At 40.6% G+C, this 18,014-nt stretch overlaps 1 protein-coding gene and 1 long non-coding RNA gene across 24 annotated transcripts in view; one reads left to right on the top strand and one right to left on the bottom strand.

Annotated features, from left to right (window-relative positions):
* Nucleotides 1-4,991: 4,991 nt before the first annotated feature.
* Nucleotides 4,992-13,025, bottom strand: LOC147109485 (uncharacterized). 5 transcript variants are annotated; one of them, XR_015080291.1, is made up of 4 exons: nucleotides 12,916-13,025; nucleotides 10,642-10,747; nucleotides 9,594-9,729; nucleotides 4,992-5,656 (listed from the first exon to the last, which is right to left on the bottom strand). It is a non-coding gene; the product is annotated as an uncharacterized LOC147109485 (long non-coding RNA). The 5 variants fall into 5 exon arrangements; XR_015080294.1 differs by lacking the exon at nucleotides 12,916-13,025 and adding an exon at nucleotides 12,336-12,423; XR_015080293.1 differs by lacking the exon at nucleotides 12,916-13,025 and adding an exon at nucleotides 11,930-12,018.
* Nucleotides 12,578-18,014, top strand: part of meis2a (Meis homeobox 2a) — a 96,531-nt gene continuing 91,094 nt past the window's right edge. For 9 of the 19 annotated variants that reach the window (XM_086003456.1, XM_086003454.1, XM_086003451.1 and 6 more), the window contains exons 1-5: nucleotides 13,054-13,404; nucleotides 14,058-14,199; nucleotides 14,531-14,581; nucleotides 15,294-15,344; nucleotides 16,282-16,431. In XM_086003456.1, coding sequence (XP_085859582.1) covers nucleotides 13,154-13,404; nucleotides 14,058-14,199; nucleotides 14,531-14,581; nucleotides 15,294-15,344; nucleotides 16,282-16,431 — 645 coding nt within the window. In that variant the 5' untranslated portion in view covers nucleotides 13,054-13,153. Of the gene's footprint in view, nucleotides 12,891-13,053; nucleotides 13,405-13,466; nucleotides 13,602-14,057; nucleotides 14,200-14,530; nucleotides 14,582-15,293; nucleotides 15,345-16,281; nucleotides 16,432-18,014 lie in introns of those variants that run through there. The other 10 variants (XM_086003458.1, XM_086003455.1, XM_086003452.1 and 7 more) reach the window with 3 other exon arrangements.

The raw sequence follows: 18,014 nt of genomic DNA, 5'->3' as shown, positions 1-18,014 counted from the left end.
TCAAAATTAGCTACCATATACCCACTGCACACTTCAATAATCCTAGTTATGACAGGAAATTAGTGTATTTGTGTGGTGCTGTAGTTAATGTATCCTGGCAATTTATTGTACAATTCCCATTGTCTATTGTGAACAATAACCTAATTTGAATATTAATGTATGTAGAGTGGCTACACTTACACGTTTACCATTATCCTCCAGCTGCCAAACTCAGTCTTATTGGTCTGTACAATGCAAGAAGAGAGCTGGCTGCAATTTTATTTCCTTAATTGCATATCCCAGCTAATTTCACAAATTTTAGTAGATTTGACTGTCTGAAATTAAAAGGAGCCAATGTGGAAACCCAGGTGGTGTTCTTTCACCATTGGGATCTAGCTTAATAGCCAGTCCAAGGGATTAAAGTTTCCTCCCTCTCTCTTGCTGTGCCAGTTACAAGTCTTCTATGTGAAATATACCCAGCTCCTAATAGAAATGGAATTGTGTCATAAAATGGCTCATAATTCAGTACACAACTGAGAATCTCACTCTTGAGATGCCATAAGGATAGCTAATGCAAAAATCAAAGAAAACACACTGGTGTATCAAGAACATTCTTCTGAGGTGAGGTTAAGGCAGATTACTGGAGCAGAGCATGGGAGTTTTACTGCATTTAGCGTGAGAGAAACTTGATGTCAGAGTTCTGCGTGCTGGCAAAAGGTACTAAAAATTGAGAAACCATTCCGTCCCCCAGCACTGATATCCTTTATCTGATGACCACAAATAACTCTTTAACATGCCACTTTAAAAAAAGGCTGCAATTCAATCCATCCTTTTCAGAATCACAGAATCACAGAATCACAGAAACCCCACAGTGCAGATAGAGGCCATTTCGGCCCATCGAGCCTGCACCGACACATATCCCACCCGATCCCTGTAACCCCTACACCAACACATATCCCACCCTATCCTGTAACCCCACGTATTTAATCCCCCTAACACTAAGGGTCAATTTATCATAGCCAATCAACCTAACTTGCACATCTTTGGACTGTGGGAGGAAACCGGAGCACCCGGAGGAAACCCACGCAAACACGGGGAGAATGTGCAAACTCCACACAGACAGTCGCCCGAGGCCGGATTCGAACCCGGGTCCCTGGCGCTGTGAGGCAACAGTGCTAACCACTATGCCACCGTGCTGTGGGATCAAATTTATTTCAGCCACTGTTCTTGACCATACGATGACAGCAATTTAGCTATTAGCTTTACCATCATTTCCAATATCTAATACTACATGGATCTGCCAACAAATGAATATACACAAGGCTTCCAATCTTTTCACTACTCTCTCCTTCCATTCCATTCTCCCAATAACTCGGTATCCCACCCATCCGTTCCACTACCAATTTACAAAAATCAACCAATATTTGTACAGCAAATGGATCAGGGAATCAACACAGTTTGGCATTAGCCTATGATATTCAAGCAATTAAGTAATTCTCTTATACAGCATCTCTGAGCTTGCTGTACAATAAACGAACCTTAAACTTTCTTTTAAACAAAAGATAAGTTAAATTTGTGCAAGCTACTTTATCTGATTTGTGAAAGAACAATTGATGTTTCACATGTTTTACTGAATATCCCTGCAAATTAGCTCGGTATATCTATGTCTTTTCATACTCTTATCAAACATTGGTTTTGATCTGCATTCACCTACAGGTTCCTGACAATACAATACCTTAGTCTGAAACTTTCAGGGAACACTGATTGGAACAGTACTTGCTTGTGGATTTTGCTTACAGAAATCATTAAAAAGGTGTAAAACCACAGACATGATTTATTAAGTGGGAAGAAATGCATTCTTCACATCTAACAGTAAAAAATGTTTTATTATAAATAAAAGATACAAAATGAAATCTTTAAAACACAGAAGAGCAAGCCAATGCCATTCAGTGATAACTGAATATCCCCTCTCTTTGTTGTAGCAATAACTCCATCCTAACGCTCACCGACAACTTGGATGTTTAACAAACTAAACTCATACGCGTGCTAACAGTATGATTTTTTTAGAATTGTTGCAGCAGCCTTAGCAAAAACACAAGCACAAAGACACATATAGTAAATGTATTTACATTGTAGGAAGCAAACTGAGAGCAAACCTCTCCCCAATTTACTTTGAGTTTGGACAGTTGATTCCACCAAAACCCAATCTTAGTTCCTGGGTTTAAATGGTCCAATCAACAGTCTAAAGATCTTTTATTAAACAAATTAAATTTCTATTCATTTTGGGCTGCTGGATAAGTTGTTGCTCTACCCACGTTCTGCTCTGCAATTTGGTCACCAGACTGTCAACATTGTGGTCAGGGCTCTTTATTTTGCGTATGAAACCCCACAGCTCCTGGATTTCACTTGGGCAGATCCAGTGTGATCTGCTCTGAGATCACTGGCATCAATCTATGATTACACATCAACTTCAGCATTGCAGTAGAAACCACTTAGCTACAGCCCTGAAGCTGGTGTATGAATGCACAATTACACTTAAGCTACAGTACGAATCTGGAATTGGCCTAACTGGAGAGTGAATTTAAGCAGGGTGAGACTCCCCGGAGGAAACATTCTGCAAGGGTTTGACACCACATGGGGTATAACTCCAGTGCAATGTCAAATTCTTGGATCCAATTGGGGATTTTATCAAATCTACCTGGAATTCAATTAAATGGTTAGGAAGGCCAGACGCTCCTGTCCACACTCTCTTAAACATTTAAATTTTAACCACTAGGGAAGCAGCTTTATGCATGCATGCATGTAACCATGCACATGCAGAGCTCTCTCCTGGGCAGGGTTATTGCAGTGTGAGTCAGGCAGATTGAACCTGGTAATACCTGGCTGCAACCGGTAAGTGCAGCAAAAGACATGCAGTGACAAAGTCAGATGTAAAGGCACAATGAGGGAGGGACACACAAAACACTTCTCATTAATAAGTTAGTGTTCCCCCACAGCGGTGATGCACTACCAGACCAGAGGAAATTTCAAGCGCTGACTGGCAGCTCGTTTCTGGACCAATTCCAGGTCCAGCCGTTTAAAACACAAATCGCACGTGTAGCAATGCGTGCACACGGTCACCAATGCGTACCAAACCTACCTTACTCCTTAAGTATCCGGCATGTCATTCACCTGTGCACACTGCTGCAGGTGCAGTGATAACATTGTCGGTAACCAGGACCAGCAGCTCTGAGCGGTATTTCTGTTACTCGCGCACACAGTCCGCCCGCACCAGCGGAAGGCCAGCTCGCTGCACGCGACCTCGCAGCACGTGACCTGCCGCCAGCTCTCCCCATTGGCCGAGTCCCCGCGCGCGCGCGAAGCTGCACGTGCTCCGGGTGCTCCAGGTTCCTCGGCCCTTTCTGCACCTTCTCATTTAGGTCCCAGCTTAGGAAGTTCTAATCGGTGCTGAACGGGATCGGCCCCTTAACAATTAGACGACACTTGTTTTATATTTTTACTCAAAAGTGCATTTGTTTTGATGGGAAAGGACAGACTCAAACCCGGGAGAGGTCTCCGCGCGCTAAAGGGGAATTGATTGTAAAGTTGGGTCAGATCGGAGCGACGGCACCTTCAGACAAAAGTGGCTACAAAAGTAGACCAACAGTCTGCATAACCATGTTTGAATGCCGTTGTTATAGGGCAGCTTCGCCCTGCATCTTGATGGCTGTGCATTGGGATTGGCTTTCTTCAGTTAGAAAATATTACAACAGTTCCACTGCCTCGCTTTCTGTGTCTGTCATCAATTGTGCTACGCGAACTGAACACGTGCACAATTCCCGTTTATTTGAACCTCCGTGCGAATATTACCCTACTTTATTTAACTTAAAAAAAGTTGTCTTCCTCAATTTATGACGATATAATCTTGTGTATTTACGGGCTGCATTGTGGATACAAACAGGTGGTTTAATGAGCATCGATTCAGAGGACTAAGGCATTTGGAAATAACCAGGACTTGGATAAGGAGCAGAGAAATATGACATCGTAGTACGTGAAAGGAGATCGAAAGGCGGGCGTGCATTTATAATAAGACAGGACAGGCCATTTACTCTCGCACCTTGTAGCAGCAGCCCACATCCTACCACACATCTCGTCAGACTAGAAGCTGGGCCTCGAAGCACACCTCACCTTGCCGCACAAGATCCAGAATGAGTTTAATATCGGATTTATAAGACTGACAGGGCTCACGTCGAAAAATATAATTTGTTATAAACCTGCCGCCTCCTTTCTTTCCCATTAATTAATAATAAAATCAAAACAATCTCGGCCCCCTTTCAACACGCATATCCCATTGTTATTTTGATATTGGCTGCTATGGGGAAATGATATGAACAGTATACCTTATAATTTAAAATTCCCGTTTCATTTGTAATATTGTGCAGTGTATCCAACTCCTTAATTGTAGAATAAAATGACACAACAGCGTGCTTAATAATGCTTTATGCTTTTTCAATTATGTGCAGTGGAGGCCAATCGATGAAAATAGTTCCCTTGAATCTTTAAAACCTAATGAAGCCTATTGAACTTAGTGTAACGCATTTTAACCATTTTATCGGCACCAAAACACAGTACTCGAAGCACTCAAATGTCGTTGGGTGTTTTACAATCCGCGCTGCGATATAATGATCTTGAAAAAAATATAAAAGGAAAATGACAAAGTTTGCGCAGTGCAGATATTTAATTTTTTGCAACGAATTACACGTTAAAAAGATCGCTTTTTACGAAAATGTTTTCAGATTTGCTCTGTTGCGTTTTTCGCACTTCATGTGCCGTTTTTCGTTTACTTAAGTAGATGAAAATCACAGAAGACAACATAAGTTTAGTGGTGCCCAGCGCAGACAACGATTGACTGGCTAAGTTATTTTTTATTCATTTAGTAATTAAATCAATACTGAATGTCAATCTGCATTTAGAAAAATGACGCTCAGTCTATATTTCTCAAAGTACGCAAACAGAATTCAAAATGCAAGCACTTCACTCAGGAATGTTTTTATTTTAAATATTTTAACTTACAGCGTGTGCTGCAATGAAGTACAATATGCTTTGAAAACATGTATGGCAATTCAATGAATCAATATAGTTACCGCTGAAGCATGGGTTTATTCTGATTGATTCACACTGGGACACAGATGAAATGTTATCTGCTTTGCTTACATAATATTAAAGAACAAACAAAAAATGTGATGGGATTTTCCGGAATATCATTACTGGGTTCGTACTCTGAAATATCTCTGGAAAGCTGGAGTGGGAATGGCTTTCAAATCGGCCTGGCAAAGATGAATAATGTTGGACAGGGCAGCCGCAAGAAGGTCATTGCTATTAACTTAAGTACAGGCATCCCAAGTCCACTTAAACTTACCCAATTACACCTAATGATCTGCGGGAGAAAAACTCGCCCGTGACCTGACCTTCACAAAACAACAGTTAATCCAATGGCTTATTGCTTACTCAACAACTTGGCATTCCTTTGCATTATTTCTTTTAACGATTTTTGCTTTTCCTCTGTCTGGAAGTGATGGGCTGTGCTTCGCTTTAAAGTGAGGATTTTCGAGGTAGAAGAAGGACTCTAGATCTGTGGCTGCTGTCAAGTTTTGCGTTTAAAAGTGGGAATGATAGTCATTATCCTCTGTTAGATCACCTAAAGAAAAGTTGGGAATCAGTTTTAAAGAGACAATATATGAGCACTCACACAAAAAACTTCTTAAAAATTCAGCGCAGTGAAAAAAATTATAGGTTTTTTTCCAATGGTACGTTTGCCTCCTTGTAAAATGTGTGATTGATTTTATTGTTTCAATACCATGCCTAATTAAATTTACTGAAATAATTTCGAACTATATGAAAACGTTGGAAGAAACAAAAATTACAAAACTGTGCAAATTATTTTTTAACATCACCCCCGTTTAGGTCAACAACCCTATGCGGTGTCTTAAAATCTGTACATTTTCCCATGTTTTGTACATAATAATTTAGTCAAGTGATATTCCATTGCTCAAAGTCACATTAACAGCTAAATGGAAGTTAACAAGTGAATAATTATCATTAATGCAAAATTAATTTTCATCACTGCTTCAAAAGATCAAGCACTTCCAATTGAAGTCATCCTTTTAAGTTTAAATAATATAAACGCTGGATGATCCAAATGTCCCGGAAACATACTGCCCGTAATAAAGATGCCAAGATAATGGAAAGAGTGTATAGACAGGGTTAGAAAATTTAGCGAATTAGCTTCTCCCAAAATGCTCCTTTAATATTCTAGGTAAACAACATTTTATTTTTTCCGATACATAATATGCACCCTTATGGTTAATTATTTGCTGATCTTAATTTTAAAAATATTTTTAAAACTGCATCATTAATTAAAGTCTTACCTCCTCGATGTCTGCGCGGAGGGGAGAGAAAGGAGGAGGCATTCGGATTTTTTTTTACCACCATTAGTAACCAATTTTCAGCGCAGCCCAAAAAGAGCTTTCATATAAAAAGTTACATTTAATTACGTCAAATCATCGAGAACAAAATCGCTGCAAATAGCTTTGTTGAAGATCAGAACATAATACATATGTCTACATACAACAGAAAGGAGGGAAAAATCACAAAACAGCTGCTGTAATATGTTAATGTTAGCATTGTATGAAAGTAAATTAGCGTTCCTTTTTGCATGAGATTAAAAAGGCTATATACACAAGATATCGAAAGGGTGGAATTTATCGCAAGACCATTACAAAAAGTCTATAAAGATTTGCCCGTTGCTTTGTTACAGTAGGCACTAATTGCTTTTTTCAAATTAACCTGGTTTGGTGGTTCTAATCCAGGGATAATTGCAATGGAAACACGCTTTAATGACACTCATTAAATGATTCCACTACTTATAAACACGACGAGCTTGTGTTTAAGAAGCAGAGAAGCATAGTCTATTAACATCTAAAATAACTACCTAAATCGGCCTGTTTTGTTTTTGTCATTATTCAGTTAATGTAATAATATTGCCAGAAAAAAATCCAGCTTTCCCCGTAAAGGATAAATTAAATAACTTTTATACGGAAAACTGCTTTATATATTGCTGATGATTAGATGCTTGTAAACGTTGTTCTAAACGTTGTTCTAAGTAAAGAAAAAAAATCAGGCAAAATATGCCAAATGAGGGTTGATTCCTAAATTAGCACGCATTTCCAAACAGGTAACGATTCTTTAAAATGCTTTCATGTGTAGTTCGCGTGCGGGAGATGCCTTGTGTGGGCGAGGTATTGTGGTATTATCATTTCCACAACAGCGCTAGCGATTAAGAAGTTCTCGGTAGTGACCTCCAAATTCCCGGCCCATGCATGGTCTCCCTCGCATGCAGGCAGTCGTGGTGCGGTCAAAATAGCCTTTCTGGTGATATCTTTTAAAATGCACGTAAGAAGGAAAGAAGATATCGGCAATCAGTTCTGACAATTTAGCGACAACCGCCCTTAGCTCCCAAAACAAAATGTATTAATTTTGAAAATCAATTACATTGGAGGTGACGATAAAAGCACTTGGAACAACGAATGGATAGCAATGGCAAAGTACATGTATTTCGCCATTCTAGACAGCGTGGTATTATGGCCATTGAAAAGTTTACTCTTTCGATAATGAAAACGAAATGAGCTCATTGGCGTGTTGGACGCGGCGTTATCAAATTGAGCTTTGTTTGAAATAGATTCTATTGGCACAATTTAATCTGTTCATTCAAAAACAGATCACTGACCCAGTCCTGCTGGCAAATAAACTTTGCGCGGGGACAAGGTTTTCTGAAATATTTCGGGAATACCGTCGAGTATTTATCAGCAATTGGATTGCTACAGCCAGCCCCGCCAGATAGCGCTAAAGGGCTGTCTAAAAGAAGTGCCTTCGCATGAACTTCTCGCCGACCAAGGCAGAACATCTGCCGAAAGTTCACGTCGCTTGGTTTTGTTGATTGTGGCGAGATTGGGTAGAATATGAAGAGAATCTGCGTCGGTTTACAGGTAACGGTTAAACACCGAGTCCAGTGCGAAGGACTTCCTTAAGGCCGTATTTACATTGGGGTCAGGGAAAGTTCAACATAATCGCCCTCGATGTTTCTCCCACCCCTATTTTTGAGGGAGTGGGGTGGGGATTATGATTCCTAAAACAAATAAGCAACCTGTAAATCTAATATTAAGCCAATTTAGAAAACAGAATTCTTGGAAAGAATTGACTAGTTGGCGAAATACCCTCGACATGCAAGCTGTTGGTTTCAAACCCGCGTCTTACCTCATTTCCCGAACAAGTAGAGACTCCAAACTTTTGCTCTGAGGAAATGAATATATTTACACAATCCGGGGAAAAAACGCACGCCCCGAAACAAGAATAAAGGCACACACAAACTTAGAATGAAGGGCAATCAAAATTTAAACATAAACAAGCGTTAACTGTGGTTAGAATCGGAGACATTTAAACGCGACCCTTTTAACAACGAGATCACGAAAATAATTGCAAACCCGCAGTGTTATCGCCTTCCTTTATGTTTTCCTTCCTTGTTATGAATTTGTACCATATATTGTACTTCCCGTCATTGCATAGCTGACTCCTGATACAAGCATGTTAACGTTAATAGTTTGTGTGTGTTCCTAACAGTAAGCAATTTTAGCTTAGTTTTTACAAGTCAGTATCTAAATATTTGGGATACATTTATGTATTTTCTGTATTTATGAATAGAAATTTAAGCAACTAACTAAACACTGATATAAAAGTTACTGTAGAAGGTTATTTCACTTTTATTCACCTCTTGGTGATGAAAATCAAATCAAATTGAAAATCCGCTCTCTTTTTGCGACACCAGCACATTACACAGTAAAGTACCGTGTACGTGCTCTGCTCAACAAAAAGATTTCGCATCAGTAAATCAGAATGTAGTCAGATCAATGTTTAAACTCTACTGTTGGATAAAAAACACACGACGAAGGGGGCAAGGCGCCTTTCTGCCGGCTTTCCTGGTGAATTTAAGGAAGCTTTGATACATTTACCATTTCGTTGGGTGCACTTGTAGTTCCAACAACAACGGGATCCTTCGCCCTCTGATTGTCTTAGTGCTGTTTTTCTTGAAACAGATACTGAACTCTTAATGAATCTCAACACAGCTGGACTACTCAGACTGAACAGTGATAGCTCTAACCCCAAGTTGACCCCAATTTGACACCAGAAGATGAAATTTTACCGGCTGTTAAAGCAATCTTCGGCTATCCTCTACTATCTGCTTGTTGATGGAGAAGCACTCCATAACCGGACAAGATTTGCATTATTTGAACGGCATCTACTTGATTCCCGGCTCTTATTGAAATCTCATTTAAAAAGGCCGTATTTCGGTATTAAATTCGCATAGAGTTGGGGGGGGGGGGAGGGATAAGTAAAAAACTGTAAACTTGAAAAACATACTTAACATATTGCATTAGACAAATCAAGCGTTCTCTTAAACAGAAACCGACCTAAAGTTTTGTAAAAAAAAACACAAACACGCACACACAAGTTTTAATATATTCGGGGTTAAGTTTTTACAAAAACTAGCTGGATAGCCAGGAATGAAGTTGGTATCTTACTGAAAACCAGGGAGGCACTTTACAGAAATGTTCTTCAGGATCTGATAGTCTGAATTTGAATTCTATTATTTCGTAGTCGCCCGTTGTGAATCTTTAATAAACGTGAGACCGTGTTTTACGTTAAAGTACTTCCGTTCTGCACAAAAGAAGAAATGTATCTATTAAATAGATTTCTATCGATCAAATACTAGGTGGCTATCATTTATTACATGGAAGAACCCGCGCCTTGTTTATCGCCGCCCAGTATAAATGGCGCTTTGGAAGTCACTTGTTTTCTAATAATGTTGGCCAGAAATGGAGATCATTTAAAAACTTTTTTGACCTAAAATCCGAACGTGTACTTTGCTTCATATTACAAAATAAAACATTGAGAATTCGACAAATATTACAGACATTGCTTATTATTTGGGGGATTATCAATAGAATTTGCCGGTATTTAAAATAAAATATCTAACTGTATATAGTTTACAGATTTGTGCGTGTGTCCAGTTGGAATATTTAATCTGCGCACTACTACGAGATACAGCATATTCCAACACACATACACTTTACAATACTGTATCATATAAATGGTTACGGCACAACACCGCAGTCAAACCCATTTACAAAAAGTGAATCGGAACAAATGTATTTTCAATAGTCACCGATGACTGTCACACAACATTTACTTTTATTTATCACTTGAGAAACCCTCCTACTCATCGCTGCTACCAGCTCGCCGCTTTAGTGCTTTATAAAGGTTTCCCAATTTACAAACGCCCTGTTCCCAATTTCGGGGTCCGATCAGAAACGCTTATCGCCGTGCATCGATGAGGTGAAAACTCGCGGCCGGCTTGATTTAAAACCCGGGTGCTTTCGCGCATTATTCCACCCACCTTCCATTGCGTTGACTTGTTACATTATACCCAAATTAAAATAGAGCAATCATTAATGTGTGGCTGCACGGTTAGGCACAGCCATAGCAACGTTGCCGTTTGTATACTGTTTGGGAATAAATGCCTATTAGTGAAACACACTTACTTGATACGAAGGACTCGGCTGTACTTACCCTTCTGTGTAGGAGGACAATTCGCCAGTAGAGTATCCCAGAAGAATACTTATTTGAAGACCGTCTCGGGAGGCTGCTGGGTCTTCAGTGGCTGTGCGTCGCTTTTCTTTTAGGAAAAAAGAGGGGGAACAATGCGTAAAAGTATTTTGAGAGCGAATTTTCGATGTTGTCCTACATTGTCAACAGTCCCTGGTATACTCAGGCAGAAGCATGTTGGAATGCCCACTGGCATTTATCAACCGCTGCACTATCTTACTTTTTATGTGAGGGGTGTTTTCCCAAACATCATTGTTGTTATGATGCCTCGTTTAATCAAACTGTTTAATTGCAGTGGTTATCACTATCATCATCATCATCCTCTTAATCATTCATCTTTTCTTTTGCTTTATTGACCTCTGAAGTTGCTTTGTTATTATGTCCCTGTGTCCGTAAAAAGAAAGTGCACATAATTTCTGTCTGCGTTGACAAAGTCGTGATTCATGTTTAATTTTGGAAATCAAATATCCCGTAGACAATGTATTTTGCCATTTTTGTGAAACCATCGATATGTGATGTCACATGTACAAAAGCCTGCATGTCTATTGATGAAGCCAAATATTAAACGGAATAGTCCGCTTTGGCCTTTGTGCGCAGGGGACCGTGAACGAGAGGGGAAAAAGACAAAACTACTGCAATCGATGGGTCGACCAATGCTCCGCCCCTTAACTTCTAGCATCCCCTGTGATTGATGATCAGATGAAGCTATGATAATTGACTGCCATGATGTACGGCTGGGTGCATGAATTTGGATCCAGCAAAAGGATTGGACGAGACGCACAAAATTACTTTCCCTGCAAAAGCTTTTTTTTCGTTGGAAAAGTTCATTTGTGCTCAAGGGGGTGCGGGACCGCACTTAATTTTCTAAATAACTCCATGCAATTAGGAACATCATTATCAGGAATTACTGCGATTAAATGTCTTCGAGCACACTGCAAACCACAACAAAGCGAGGAAAAGTAAACCGGGGGGAAACAAGCTCGCACACCGAATGACTGGACGGAAAATAATTTAGAGCCTGTTGAACTTCGTAACTGCTTACTCAAATAAAGCCAACGCTGCCTTTCTGAAGCAACTCTCTCCAACACACATATACTGGCCAGTCGTAAATGCGATTAGTTAACAGGATCCCTACTTTATCTATTTGCAAGTGTGGTAGTCGGAAATTCTTTAACCGCTTGATCGCATAGTTTCTGAGAATTGCAAGAAGGTTGATTTTTAAAAAAGGATGCTACAGCTCTGTAGTCCTTACCTTACTTTGGGAAGTTTTGAAATGTCTGAACATATCAACAACTTTTTTTTGTGTCACTTAAGACCGTGCTTGATATATTTTTTAAAAAGACAATGAATCTTGTTAGGATACCATAATGCTGATTGATTTAGAGATCTGTTTTATAACCTTATTTTTGGTGGGGGGGGGAGGGGAAGGGGGTGTGCGAGCGATTATTTTTTGACTCCCCCCATGACTTGCAGCAGTCCGGATTGCATACTCTGCATATCAGAGACTGGTTGGCGTACGACTGGCTATGGCCACCACTACTTCCGGGTTCCGTCATTCTCCCGCCGCCGCCGCTCAGCGCTGCCAGCGCATTATTACTGACAACACACTCACTCCGTAACCAACCAACCTCCCAACCTGCCACCTCCTCAATACTTACTGACAGCCACTTATTCAAACAAACAACAAAAAAAGCTACGAAAGAAGCCGAAGCTGCTTTTCGCCCCCTTCTCTCTCTTATTTTTTTTTGTTGTTAACTCCTCGTGAACGTTTTCATCGCTGTTTTTTTTACAGTAAGATAGCGGTCCAAGGCAGCCGGAGTTGTTGCAACGGCAGATCATCATTCATTCAATACCTTGACAACCCTGCTTTGATTGACAGCTGGAGTGGCAAAAAGCCATGAGAGACGACAGTTTTGTTACAAGCGGGCTGTTGACGGGCCGATCGTAACCTTCAGTAATTTTTTTTTTTGGCTTGACATTTTTTTTGCTGCTTCTTCTGGAAAGAAAAAAAGGGGAGAGAGAGAGAGGAAAAAAAAGGCAAAGTTCCCCCTTCCTTGGCCCGCTTTAAACTGCGATAGTGGAGGATAAGCAGAAGTCGGAAACTGGATTGGGGGAAAAAAGGGATCTCGTTGAATCACAACTGAGCCGGACTGGGGGATATTACAGAGACGGCACATCCACGAGTGTGGGAGCGCAGACTGATGGCGCAAAGGGTAGGTTTCAATCCGCAACACTCACCTATCGGATAATCCTGTATCGGTGGGGCCTGTCCGATCCCTCTCATCTGCTGATGATGGCGGCCCATATTCAACAACAACAACAACAAAAAAATCTGTTTAATAGCAAACTATAATATGCACGAGCATGTGTTGTGCTTCTTGTAGGTCCTGCTGTTTTTAACGCGATTCTGTTACAATTTTTTTCCTCTTCTCTCTTCCCCCCCACCCCCACCCACCCACCCACCTCTCCTGATCTTATGTTGCTTTCTTCGATGCAGTACGATGAACTTCCTCATTACGGTGGGATGGATGGAGTTGGGGTCCCGGCGTCCATGTACGGAGACCCTCACGCCCCCCGGCCGATCCCTCCAGTCCACCACCTCAACCACGGACCGCCGCTCCACAGCCAGCACTACGGGCCACATACACCTCATCCTAATGTCATGCCCACAAGCATGGGCTCTGCTGTCAACGATGCCCTAAAGAGAGATAAAGATGCAATTTATGGGTAGGTAATAAAATATAAAAGAACACTGACACGCTCCGCGGAGAGAGAGAGAAAGAGAGTGAGAGAGTAAAAAAACAGTTCATAAGCAACAATAGAAAGCCAAATAAAACTGGCGAGTTCAGAAGGGGAGAAAGTATCCAGTTGTTTTGAAAAGTTGAGATGCACGCACAGGGCGCTGAACTTTGTGTCACTATTTTGTACGCACGTAGTATAGTCGGACCTACTGGAATATTGTTTCTATTTTCTGCATGTGAAGTTTTTTTTGCCATCCACAAACGTTAATGATTAGAGCTTTCTGAAGTGACCGGAAGCTGGAAGTTTTTTTGCACTGTTTCTGTTCTGTTAAGTTATGTTTTACTTCAAAATGGCTGCTGCCTTGTTGCTTAACTTGGAAGGGTGAATATCTATGTAGAATTGTTAAAATATAAATCCCAATTTTAACCACTACCTGGGAGATTATTAGTAAAAGTCCAGTTCTCCAGCTGTAATTTGTCAGTTTCTGCAAGACTGAAGTAGACATGTTTTTAAAATATATATATAGAGAGAGGGCCAGAGTAACTGTGTTCATTGCCACAAGAAATCATAAATAGTTTTAAGGGTTTCGTGTACGGCAGGACGAAAAAGAATTGACCGAAATCCTCCTTGTCTTGCAGGCATCCTTTATTTCCTCTCTTAGCGTTGGTTTTTGAGAAATGCGAGTTAGCGACCTGCACTCCCCGAGAACCCGGCGTAGCAGGCGGTGACGTCTGCTCGTCTGACTCCTTTAACGAGGACATAGCAGTATTCGCAAAGCAGGTCTACAATTCATCTTCTTCCTTACAAACCGACATATAATATGATGGAAAAAACCCACATTCTAACACTTGTGATAACAGTCTTGCAGCAGTTTTGATTTCTTTAAATGTAAACAGTAAACCGTGTTTAGGTGTATACCCGCGAAACACTCACGCATTTTAATAAATGTGTCAAATTACATATTATTTATGCACTAATTGCGTTCCACATTCTGTTTATTTAGTAAGCACACCTTGCCTTTTGAGACGCTAAGACTTTTTAAAGTGCTTAAAGATAGTTTTCAAACTCTTAATGCATGGCACTGAACTAATTTATGTCACTTATTGTTTAGGTTCGCGCAGAAAAGCCACTATTCTCTTCAAATCCAGAGTTGGATAACTTGGTAAGACTTTCAACATTTTATGATCTTTATAACACATTTTAGATTTGAGGTGCAGTGCACGTGGCTTGCTGTTTGTGCAGAAAACACTGCCCACTGTAACTATTAGACCTAACGATGACCTTTGTTTTAATTGTAATCAGTGTGGCCACAAAATAACTGCCTTTTATTTCTGCGGCGTTTCACACGAGGTGAAATGCTGCCCGGTGAAAGACTTGCATCACAAACCCGCTCCTCAGCCGCAGGAGGTTGGGGAGGGGGTGGGGGTGTTCAGGAAACAACTGCTTAGCAAGAAAGAGCCACTTTAGCGTTCCCCGCACTTTCGACACGATCGTTTTGCTAACTCCCAGTGATTTCGGTTTTAAAGATCCGAAAGCCGACCTCAAACGCGCGTTGAGATTTGTGGTCCCGTCTGAAGCCCCCTCTTTGCTCAAAGTGCATTTTTAAAGAAACCAGTTAACTTTTTTTTACCTCCCAACCAAGATTACAATGAGAACACTAAATATTTTACAATAGCACTGAATACTATAAAGTCGATTTTTTTTTAAAAAGAAAAGATTTAAAAACTGTTCAAGTTTGCCTGATTAGAAGCGTTTCGCTATGTTTGAAGTTTTCCATTCGCCATGTTATCTGATGCGAGCTTTTGCTAAATAATTAGGAAAAGTCGCTTGGTATTTCTGTGTGGCATGTCTAACCATATATAATAAATTTGCAGATGATTCAAGCTATACAAGTATTAAGGTTCCATCTCTTGGAGTTAGAAAAGGTAAAAAACAAGTTTTTTTGTTGCTCTTTTCAATCTTTCTCAATTCCGAATACATTTACACTGTGCATGGTTTAAAGTACTGTACAATATGCATAATTGCAGATCAGACATATAAACCAAGCGTCTATTTATTGAATTGTTTGAAGAAGAATTGCAAAAAATACAAAGTGACAGTGTTGTTAAAGCAGAGAGCGGTGCTTGTCTGTTGCTGGCCGCGCCTGATTTCTCTGAAATAAAACCGAAACAGGTTCATGCAGTCGACTTCTACTTGTAGACGCTAGTCTTTTTAATATAAGAAGGCGTTTGGTTTATAAGTGCCTGGCTTCAAGTTGCAGGTCGCTGTGTTTCTTTGATGTGGCTTTGAGTTTGAATGTAACATTCATTTTACAGTGTGGCAAAGTCATTTCCATAGTGGAAACTACAGTATGTAACTCACTGGGTCTGATATAATACCCAGTGCTGAGGTCTGCAATTACTTTGCAAATGTTATTGTTTACAGTTCAGAAATAAATCTGTTATCAAGAAAACGTAATTTTTTTTTTAAAGCAAATAATCAGATTAAACACTATGAACAAACGCACAGCGTTTTAGGCCGTTACAGTAGCCGCGATAGGTGCCTCGATTTAATACAACACTCTTAAATGTGTATAAGATTTCATTTATAAGGAAGATATGACCCAGCAGTAAGGTGATCTGGATCGTTTCATCTGGAGGGTTATTTGCTAATGTTAGCTGCATATTTTTGTCCTGTTTCAAATACTTGTTGCTCCAGTCTCTGGAGAATAATAAGTGCATGAACAATTTCACTATTGTTTCCTTGTCTTTAAATATAATGCCTGCAACCGCAGCCTCCCCACACGCACACAGCCCCCGTTGCCGGGTTCTGAAACCTTGCCATCTGATTTATTTATTTATTTTTGGTTATTTTTGTTTTCAGGTCCACGAGCTGTGTGATAACTTCTGCCACCGGTACATTAGTTGTTTAAAAGGAAAAATGCCAATAGATTTAGTCATCGACGAGCGGGATGGAAGTTCGAAATCTGACCACGAAGAGCTCTCCGGATCATCGACAAATTTAGCAGAACATGTAAGTGAAGTTTTCATTTGCTCCCAGCGATGGGCTGCCGAGTTTTATCTGTTTGTTGTCCCGACTGTTTACCTGTGCTTGGACCTTCGCTGTGTTTTGCCTGGAGTTTTCACGTTAGATACTTCGGCAAGCGTTTCTGCTTGAGGTTAACATTTGAGCGCCTGGCCCTGAAAGAGCCACAAGTGCTGGCTGACGATCCTGGGTTTGTCCAGATCTATATGTAAAGTTTCAAGGCCTGTTGGGTTGAAGTGAGCGCTGTTAACTTTTGCATTCCAAGTCTTCCAGATGTCGTGATTGCCGTGTTTATTACCGCCCCGAGAATCGTGGCGGGGTCGGAGCCTGAAACTGATACAAGTTACCTGGCGGGGGGGGGGGGGGGGGGGTGCTGGATTCTTTAAATTTTGTACCGTTATGAAAGTAGGGGCTTAACAAAAGAAAAATCCGCAGTTTGGCACAGGGCAGTGTGCTCCAATATCTGTTATTATGGAGGCGTTGGCAGGCGTTACATTATTTCCAGTGCTTCTGGTTAAGGTTGTGTTCGGCTGTGGTTAGAGAAAACAGTATTTTGAGGCGTTTACACGTGCACTGAAATGCTTCTTGTGTTCATTTATTCAAACCGATCGATACCTGGCCAATTGTGTTTAGGGCGCCGTGATTAAATTGACACAGTCGCCATATAAGGATTTGTCAGCGATTCGCTTTACCGATACTGGGAAGTTAACTGCGGCAGATACTTGTGGTTTGGCAGTTGTTTTGTTGCATAGACGAGCTGCAACGTGTGATCGGTCTTTTTTGGAAGAGATGTGCCGGAGTTGAGTGTCGGTATGAGGAGCTTGCAGCTTCACAGTTTGTGGCGGGGGGGGGGGGGAGAAAACGCCGGTGGTTTTTAAGCAGGTCTGGAGTCAGATTACAGAGCGCGTTTGGAAGCAAACAAATACTGCAGAGGTGTAAGAAAATATTTATAGCGAATATCTAGCGTGAGATTGACAACTGGACGCACACAGGGACACCGCTGATAGGTGCATTCGACATACTAAAGCAGAGGCACACTCCCGAGAGATTCAGAAAGTGCTGCAATTTCTAGAAATCTCACTGTTTCCCAGCTGCATTCGAAGGTTTACCTGGGGAAGGGCTAGAGGTGTGGAAATCACATTATTGTACTTGGAAAACCTCCTTGGTCACAGGGGAGACCGCAATATAGGATCTACTTCTCAAACTCACCAGTACCTTGTAACAGAGAGCAAAGCATTGTGGTGTTATTTTAAATAACCACAGTAGGTATTTTTCACTATAATAGCAACAATAGATTTTTGAAGCTTTCTTGGCAGGGGAAGACAAAAACTCTTAAGAAAGTCTGAAGAACAATCAGTTGAAAATGTAAAGCTTTTTATATTCTTTTACCAGGACCTCGTTTACAGAACTTGATCAGATTATTAAACGCTTTATCTTGCATTTCAATCACAATTGTCATTTTATGTGAATGGAAAATGTTATATTCCCTGTGTAGAATAATTGAGAAGGAGGTCATATTTGACTATCTATGCCAAATGGAATTTGCTGTGTCTTAAATGGGAACGCACTTC

This window comes from Somniosus microcephalus, chromosome 12, assembly GCF_052327205.1.
Source record: "Somniosus microcephalus isolate GS21.2 chromosome 12, FLI_Smic_1.0, whole genome shotgun sequence".
In the NCBI taxonomy this organism is placed as follows: Eukaryota; Metazoa; Chordata; class Chondrichthyes; order Squaliformes; family Somniosidae; genus Somniosus; species Somniosus microcephalus.
The sequence above is the reverse complement of the archived record's forward strand: the minus strand, read 5'-3'. Positions and strand labels throughout refer to the sequence as shown.